General features: G+C 41.4%; 1 protein-coding gene across 2 annotated transcripts in view; it reads right to left on the reverse strand.

Annotated features, from left to right (window-relative positions):
- The window catches only part of tm7sf3 (transmembrane 7 superfamily member 3), a 33,587-nt gene that overhangs the window by 13,637 nt on the left and 10,582 nt on the right, over positions 1–9,368 (reverse strand). The window contains exons 6-12 of one of the 2 annotated variants that reach the window (XR_004327833.1): positions 9,178–9,355; positions 8,321–8,407; positions 5,061–5,141; positions 4,789–4,941; positions 4,201–4,301; positions 2,411–2,573; positions 1,079–1,946 (exon numbers count right to left, since the gene is read on the reverse strand). Coding sequence is in view for 1 of the 2 variants with exons in the window: in XM_032505752.1 (XP_032361643.1) it covers positions 1,693–1,946; positions 2,411–2,573; positions 4,201–4,301; positions 4,789–4,941; positions 5,061–5,141; positions 8,321–8,407; positions 9,178–9,355 (1,017 nt within the window). In the remaining variant the exon portion in view is untranslated. Of the gene's footprint in view, positions 1–540; positions 1,947–2,410; positions 2,574–4,200; positions 4,302–4,788; positions 4,942–5,060; positions 5,142–8,320; positions 8,408–9,177; positions 9,356–9,368 lie in introns of those variants that run through there. The other variant, XM_032505752.1, reaches the window with a different exon arrangement.

Here is a 9,368-nt window from a genome sequence, read left to right on the forward strand (position 1 = left end):
GGGGGGGGGAGACAACTACACAGGTAAAATTCTATTTTTATAGTCCAAGTCAGAGACATGGATAGAAAAGTGGAGGATAGAGGTTTTAAATGTATTTCTGTAGCGCAGGAGACAGTCGTTAGCTTAACTGGAGTCAGCTGATTAGTTTACCGAGACTATTCAATCAGTCCCACGGGCATTCTGGACACTCCTCCAAGGCAAAAGGAAAGGGGCCGTTTTTCACATGTCAGCACAGGTGTTAATAATTGAATTAATGACGGCCGCGTTCCCTTCAGCTGCTGTCGTTTCAGGATCCCGTGCTTTTCCTACTATGACGAGTCCAAACGTCTGCTGTGAAAAAGGCCTGATATATGCATTCAACGTGAGTGTGGTTAAAACCTGAGTAGCTTTGGTTTTAGAAACAATATATATTTAATATTCCCATTTTAACATGACCACAAGAAAGATCAGAAAGCTTTTTTTTTTTTTACCCATAGGCATTTATTAAATATCAAAACATGTTAAATTAGAAATTACTATTGACCTCATGTTCTCATAAACATGTTAAAAAGTCCTGAGAACAGAGTGTATGGAGAGAGTAACTTAATAAAATACCAACGGGCATTTTCAATGCTTAAAGACCAACGTTGAAGGTCAGTTGTCGCAGTGCATTGTGGTCTAAAACAGGGTGGTGAAAGCCTGAGAGAAAAGTCATGGCACAAAGGCGGCAGTTTAAAAACATTAACGGATGAACTAATGACTCATCATTACTAAAATCCAGTGTGTAAATAACAAAAAAAAAGACTGCTGATTGCAAATTTACGTCCAATCAAAGACACACAAGTGAGCAAGAGGTTAAAACAACCCTGTTGCGACACACTGAATGAACATTACAAGCTAAAACGTATAAGCTGTGCAATCTCAACGTTGTCAGTTTCTTTTGTTGCTTATTTGTGACATCCGTCCTCCGTTCACTGACCTGCGTCACGACTTCCAGGACTGAATTGCACATTTAGAACTTAGTCATCAAATCATCACACAAACATTATTAACTTTAGGGTCTGGCCTTAGAAGGTGTAGTTCAAGGCTGAACTACAACAATGTCACGTTCGGAGAGGACGCGGTAGTTTTAGAAGCCAGCTGAGCGACGACAAAAGCAGATGTTTTGTTGCTCTGACAACAGCGTTGTCGCATCTCTCCAACTGTCCACGGATGAAATGCCTCGTCGCTTTTGGTAACGCTTAGTAGTTTGGGTCTTTAGTGCAAGAAGCAGCAGGCACCATGAACGCATCACCGGCTACATTTGAGACATTCAACGACAACTCTACAGTTTCAGTGGTCATGTAAGTGTTAAATAAAAAGTGGCGTTCATGAAAATAAAATAGGTCACAGTCTTTGCATACATTTAAAAAAATTCAAATACACCTGAACAGTGTCAGTGCTTTAAATCCCACTTGGTAGGGGGGGGGGGTCTCTACAAGATCGGAGGGGTCTTCCCCTCTGTGGCCCAGACCTGTGCACGTGTAATAACGTTTTTCGTCTACCAGCCAGTGAAAGCTTAGATGTTACCAGCCACTCAGTAGACTGCCATTGTTTGTTTTTGGCTGGTGAGTGAAGCAGATCGACCCGCCTCTTGCACATCCCCCCCCCCGGTAGATGGAACTAACTTTGAACCCTGAATGGGCCTTTTAGACTCAGTGCCGTGTGCGGGCTTCACAGGAGCAGGGGTGTGTGTTCTCCGGCCGGCTCCATCCTCTTGGTGAGCTGGCGCACTCGGGCCAGCAGGCGGTTGGCCAGCGGCGGGAAGTGGTGGCTCGGGTCCAGCACGTTGGTCTTGCGGCGCTCGCGTTCCTGCAGCCACATGAGGTACGGGCTGGGCGGGAAGAACGGGCGGGAGCGCTCGCGGTATAGCTGCAGCACGATCCCGCACACGGCCAGCACCACCCACACCGTGATCAGGATGTAGTCTGACGGAAAGGGGGGGGCGGGGGGTAATATAGGGCATATAAAGTAAGATAGGGCAATATTCCAGCATTTATTTTACGAAAACACAGAGGAATAACAAATGTTAACCCACATGTTAACAACACACATTTAAATAAATATTGCACATTAGCTAATCACATTCTTTCAAATTTGATTTGAAAAGGATTCATCGTTCAGCCCTGGATTAGGATGAGATTATTAAATGTGTGGAATTTGTGTGTGTTTTTCAAAGATTTTTGGGGCATTTTTAGGCCTTTATTTGACAGGACCGCTGAAGACATGAAAGGGGAGAGGGGGGGGGGAATGACACGCAGCAAAGGGCAGCAGGTCGGCGTAGAACCAGGGCCCACTGCGTCGAGGAGAAAACCTCTTTATCCGGGCACCCAGATTCTTGAACGTTTTGACTTTGTGTTGCTGAGATGTTGGACTCGAGTTGTGAACTCACCGATGGTTTGGAATGGAACGTCAGTGAACGCGGCGCTGAAGTTGTTGTTGAGGAAGCGCTTGAGGATGTTCAGCGTGATGTAGGACAGGCTGGTGTAAACGTAGGCGTTGACGGCCAGAATGACGGCGTACGCCCCGACGATGCCGCACGTCACGATGTTGCCCTGGTAAAAAAGAAACACAAAAAAAACATTGCACTGAGTCAAGAAGAAGACACTTCATTACATTAAATTTTTACAAGTTAAATGAGACGCACTTCTACACACTTTATTCTTACTTTTTTTATATATACAGTACAGGCCAAAAGTTTGGTTACACCTTCTCATTCAATGCGTTTTTATTTTCATGACTATTTACATTGTAGATTATTACTGAAGGCCTCAAAACTATGAATGAACACATGTGGAATTATGTACTTAGCAAAAAGTATGAAATAACTCTTAAATAGGTCTTTATATTTTAGATTCCTCAAAGTAGCCACCCTTTGCTTTTTTGATAGTGCTGCAAACCCTTGGTGTTCTCTCAGTGAGCTTCATGAGGTAGTCACCTGAAATGGTTTTCACTTCATCATTCTGCTTGTTGCCTCTCCTTGGCAGTGGTTTCCTAGCTGCTATTTGACCATGAAGGCCTGATTGGCGCAGTCGCCTCTTAACAGTTGTTCTAGAGATGTGTCTGCTGCTAGAACTCTGTGTGGTATTCATCTGCTCTCTAATCTGAGCTGATTGAGATTCTTGAGATTTCTGAGGCTGGTGACTCAGATGCAGTTATCCTCAGCAGCAGAGGTGACTCTTGGTCTTCTTGTCCTGGAAAGGTCCTCATGTGAGCCAGTTTCGTTGTAGCGCTTGATGGTTTTTGCAATTTTTCAGACCGACTGACCGTCATTTGTGAAAGTAATGATGGCCACTTGTTTCTCTTTACTGAGCTGATTGGTTCTTGCCATAATATGAATTCCAACAGTTGTCCAATAGGGCTGTCGGCTGTCTTCCGCACAACACAACTGATGGTCCCAACCCCATTAAAAAGGCAAGAAATTCCTCTAATTAACTCTGACAAGGCACACCTGTGAAGTGAAAACCATTTCAGGTGACTACCTCATGAAGCTCAGTGAGAGAACACCAAGGGTTTGCAGCACTATCAAAAAAGCAAAGGGTGGCTACTTTGAAGAAACTAGAATATAAGACATGTTTTCAGTTATTTCACACTTTTTTGTTAAGTACATCATTCCACATGTGTTCATTCATAGTTTTGATGGCTTCAGTTATAATCTACAATGTAAATAGTCATGAAAATAAGGGAAACGCATTGAATGAGGAGGTGTGTCCAAACTTTTGGCCTGTACTGTATACTGTGTATGTATATAGACAACTAGATATTTAGTTTGCTGTGAAGGATCTCTGCTTAAACAAAAAACTGGAAATTTGGCAAAATGAGATCTTCAATTTATTTTTATTTTGGGTTTTTGACTCACGTCTGCAACTCTATTTTTCACAGTGAATTACTAATGGGATATTCGAACGGACCCTGAGGACAAGTAAGCGAGCGGTTATACAAGACAAACAAATAATGAAAAGTGAATTTGAGCTTTTTCAAGGAATACTTCAAGAAGTGTATATCTGACCATTTTGTTACTGTTTCAGTTATATCATGTTATTTCTCTAGCGAAAATACCGTTTTACGTTGTTATTTTACTTTTTGTTTTTTTCCAACAAGACATTCCTAAGACCACCACTAGATGTCGCCAGGATAACAATCTTAAATCCTACATATCCTGTCCTGTGTTTAGTCGGTTACCTCTCTGGGCCAGCGCACGAAGAACAGCGGAACAATAAGCATGATGCAGCAGAACGTCACCCAGAAAACCGCATCTGAACGCCTGAACAAATCCAGGTCACCTGAACAAAGACACACACAAACACACAGGGAAAACACTCTGGCTGGTAAATCGTTAAAAAACGTCCGATACCAATATAGTGACTTCAATACCGGTTCCTGAACGAGACTTTTTTCCAATACCAATTTTTATAAAAGTAAATTATAACATTACGGCACAAATCTTTTTATTTATTGTTCAGCTCCTCCTATGTGAGCCCTGTCTCTGTGTAATGTGGAGTGTTTCCTGCGTGTACGACGTGTAACAACCAATCACAAACATCACTAGATCTTGGTAGAAGCATGCTGCATGCTTATTGGCTCACTGACGCTGATGAGATTTACTCTATTACTATTAGCTTTGTAGCAACGTTCATTAATATCAAAAAGTTACACACTAAAGTTTTAAATGACAAGGCATTTTTTGATACTTTAGAGGTAATTCGGTCGGTGTCTAAAAAGTATCAAATTTGGTACTCAGCCAAAATCAGTATTTATTTTTATTCCTACCAAGAGGAGTGAAGAGGACGGTGGAGGCGATGAGGAAGCCAAGCATCAGTCCAACCACGAAGATGCAGGCCATGACTGAACCAAAACGCCACCAGCTCATCACCAGGAGGACGCCGCCCACCACGCCAATCACTGCCGACAGGGCCAGACACACTGCGCACACACACACACACACACACACATTTACTGTGGCATGTCCTCATTCCTACATAGTGGCTTTAATCACAGACAGAAAGGGTTGCAAATGATCAAAGTGGAGAAAAACAACTCACTGTCATAGTCCAGTCCTGTGGTCCTTCTGATCAGCACAAAGAAGGAAAACATTGCAAAGCTAAATCCCATGCAGAACAACTCTGCAAGAACAGAAGAAAGAGAAGAAAGAGAGAGAGAGAGAGACTTTACAGATCACAGTAGTTCATACATAGACCCAGGAAGGACCTATATATGACCTGGATACAACATTGGAGGCTGAGTCCCGTCCATTCCTACGAGCGTTGCTCAGTGGCGCATGAAGCTATCATAGAGTCAAACATGACCCAGATGATCGGCAGTAGGAAGATATGCGAGAACGATGGTGAATATGTCAATACCGATACTACTTGCGATTTCAGTGTTCTGCTAAAATACAACTGATTGCTTGTTAAATTTAAAATAAAAAGGTAATCATTTACAATATTCTTTTACTGAATAAAATGAACAATGAATTGAATGTAAAAGGCACCACTTAAAAAACTAAAAACAGTTTCATTTTAGAGTGCAGTTTTCTGCTAATATTTTCTTTCAACTAACAAAAAAATCTAGGAGTGTATTTTTCCACATCTCGCAGCCATGTGTTTATTGCGCCAGGTCATATTGCAATGGTGATTAAAAAACGCGATACATCGTGCAGCCCAAATTGGCACCGCTTCCGCATTGTGTGGCCCATAGAGCAGCAGCACTAGAGACCTCCGCTGGCCGAGCCAGGCCACTTCTGGCTTAGCGCTCTGCAAGTCTGGATCAACTGAACTTCCAGGATAAAGCCTGACATCTGTCACGCTTTGGCTCTTCCCTTCCGCTTGTGTGTGTCACCGTTGTCAAAATCCCTTTGCTACGGGAAATCACGACAACCTTCAAGCTAGCAAGCTACACGCTGAAAATAGCAAGTTTTAACCCTCCTGTTGTTCTTGGGTCAAATTAAACCCGTTTACAAAAACTTTCTATATCAGAACTATGACAAAAGAACGTTGAAAAAAGTGACAAATGTTGGAAAAAACTACAAAAACGCAGGAAAATTAAATCAACAAAAAAAAAAATTTTAAACACTGAAAAAGTGACAAAAAAAACATTTTTTATTTTTATTTTTTTTAAATTGACTAAAACATAATTTAAAAAAACGTCAAAGTGACAAAAAAATAGGAATAAAAATTGATTAAAACGTCGACAAGTGTAGAAAAATGATAAAATTTAAAAACAAAGTTGCAGGTCGATGGGAAGAAAACACAAGGGTTAAAAAAAAACTTGGATTGTTACTGTATTGTGTTAACACTTCATTTAATATCGTATGTGGCGATTTCTTTTGCAGGGCTGCAGATGTTCCACCAAAACAAGTTCCTTCCAGAGACTATAATGCAGAGCCACAGTTGCTGCGTCCAGGACTTATAGCGCCGGCCAAGGCGATTGTGGTTGGTTGGTTTAAAGAAATGCAAGAACAACAGGAACGTTTTTTCTCCTATCCCAGAATGTACTCCCTCAGCGCTGTGGAGATAGGTCTGGCAATGCAAGACTAGCAATCTGCTAACTTGAATGGGGATTAAGTGATAAAATCCTGCGGCTTTTATAAACTTTCTAACCCAATTCGTGAAACAAGTCATTTTGCGGTGGTGACGCTTCAAAAAATGTATCTGATTTACAGAAATATATTTTGGCATGAAAGTCTATGGGAAAAAGTCTTTATGGGCCCCATGACATCACATGACGGGCCGGGAGTTTGTTTTGTCTGTTTGGCCGCTATGTATAATTTCCTTCAAAGCACTTTCTAGGGGGTCTGGGGCACACATGTCTCTGATCACTCTCCACAAACAAGACTAATGCTCCTGAGAACCCAGCGGCTGGAAAAACACTCCTTATAACTCTCTCTTATAGATCTATGAGATCTACTGGCAGCAGCAGCAGAGGCCGATCCCAAACGGGGGTTCAGTATGGAACAAAAACATTGCTGCATCACATGCTTCATGGGATTAAGTAAAAGTATCCCCACTTCTGTGCTGTACTGTATCAGCCCCACACCAGAGCTTAGCTTCCGTTTGAGTCGTTTTCTACGTGCCTATGAGGAAGTTTAAGACCTGCAAACATGATGACCAACTAACCACTGATGGATTCTGTTGATCTTAAAGTGAACTGTGGCTGAAAAAAGCCCAGTTCAATTTAATTTTCAATTAAATTTTATTGATCATAACAGATGTTATCTCCGGCAGTGTTGTACACAAGATCGGTCTTTTTGAAGGTCTCTGTCTCGTTTCGGAATAGAGCACTTTTTTTTTTATTCCGTCTCGTCTCGGCCTTGTATGAAGAGGACTCTGGATTTTATTTCAAGACTGGTCAATATCACTAAATTCCTTGTGCTTTTTATCATTATATTATCATTACTGTGACTGGATGTAAAATGTTCTTGACTCTGTCTCAACCCCTCAAAGTCTCGGTCCTGTCTCGGTCTCAACCCCTCAGTCTCGGTCTTGACTCTGTCTCAATCACTCAAAGTCTCGGTCTTGTATCGGCCCCGATAAACTCTGGTCTTGGTTTGACTTGACTACAACACTGCTCTCAGAACAACATTGATCTCAGGACACTTTAAGGATAGCGTAGGTCTAGACCACACTCTAAATTCCAAAGATCCAACAATAAAAACTGCGATTTTTGCCAAAAAGGTACTAGTTTGCAGGTATAGTAATAATTAGCTCAGGAGAAACATAATCTAGCTCAACGGATGTACACTGGTTAGAGAAAGCATGACACCCGGCCCTCCCACCTCGCTATCTCCGCTATCGGGGCTTGGCACCGCCCAGAACGGTTGTAATTGAATCTTGAATCTTGAATTGGTTTAGAGAAATACAAACGGTTTTGTTGTGGAGATAGGTCCGGCTATGAGAGACAAACTCTTTCAGTTTTGAGTAGAAACAGTCCGGTTGTAGAGAAACCTGGTTTTCTCAGACTTTGAAATAAAGTGCTTGATTCTTGGGCTTGAAATGACTTCCTAATGAATCACAAACACAGGCTAATGAACCTGGAACCTTCATTTACAGATTCCACAACTGCCTCCATGTTTTACTACAACACAAATAAAGTACAGCTAAAATCACCAAGAGTTGAATGAATTATTAATTATTAACTCTGGTTTAGTATAATGAGGGGACATCTGTTTCTTTGTACTGAATTCAGATGTCTCTAAGATGTCCCCCGTAATATGAATGCTCTGCAATGGAATTTTAATACAACTATAATATACAATATGATAACACAACACTAAAGTTATATAAAGCAATGTCAAACTACTTACCACATTTGAAGAATCGATGCCCGAAGAAGCAGACAAACAGGCCAGCCAAGCCAGCAACGGTGAAGAAAAGCTTAGTAGATATCTTTCCTGACAATGAAATAATAACAATATTAAATCTTTAAATGTGTTCCTTGCCTGTGGGAGTTATATGCTTTCCATTATTTAGATTGAGGATCCCATGATTTTAAAAATACTGAAAATAAACTTGTTAGATGCAGTTTGCAATTGCATCACAAGACTGTTCCTTTGCAAAATGGGTGTTATCAATAAATTGACCTCATGTCAAGGTTTTCACAAAGCAGTATTAAAAAAACATTTTGTTTCATGTGTGATGAAAGCAAAAAAAAAAAAGTAAAAAAGGAGAAGAAATCTAACAAATGCAAAATTACCAGCAATGAAATAAAAGACCAGTAACAGGTATGGAGAGTGGGGCTGCACAACATTTTTTTTTTTTGTCATGGCAATAAAAACTGGCGCAATAAACACATCACAAAACGCTGCGACATATTGCGAAAGAGACTCAGAGTTTTGTGTTGGTTGAAAGACAGTAACAGTAGAAAACTACACTTTAAAAGTGTAAAATATATTTAGAAGTGCCTTTTATGTTCAAGGAAATGTTCAATTTGTTCAGTAAAAGAATGTTGGAAATGATTTCTTTTCATTTTTCATTCAGTTCAACAAGCAGTTTGTTGATTTCCACAGAATACTGAAAGCAGCAGAACTGAGGACACTTTAATATCGGTTTATTGCAAGTAATACCGTTACCGTGATATTCAACAACGTTATAGCCTATTTTCCAATTGTGCAGCCCTACCGGAGAGCGACACATTCAGTATGTGAATCACGCCGGAGCTCACCGAGTGTTTGACAGCCGTCCAGGGTGGAGGCGAAGCTGCAGGCGTAGGTGTGGGCGGAGACGTAGGAGGCCGAGGTGTTCAGCACCGGGTCTCTGACCACCACTGAGAAGATGACGCCCTGACCGGGGATGGAGTTGAACACGGCCATGCTCAGATCTGATGATAACAGCGTCAAGACCTGCAGCGAGACG

This window comes from Etheostoma spectabile, chromosome 23, assembly GCF_008692095.1.
Source record: "Etheostoma spectabile isolate EspeVRDwgs_2016 chromosome 23, UIUC_Espe_1.0, whole genome shotgun sequence".
In the NCBI taxonomy this organism is placed as follows: domain Eukaryota; kingdom Metazoa; phylum Chordata; class Actinopteri; order Perciformes; family Percidae; genus Etheostoma; species Etheostoma spectabile.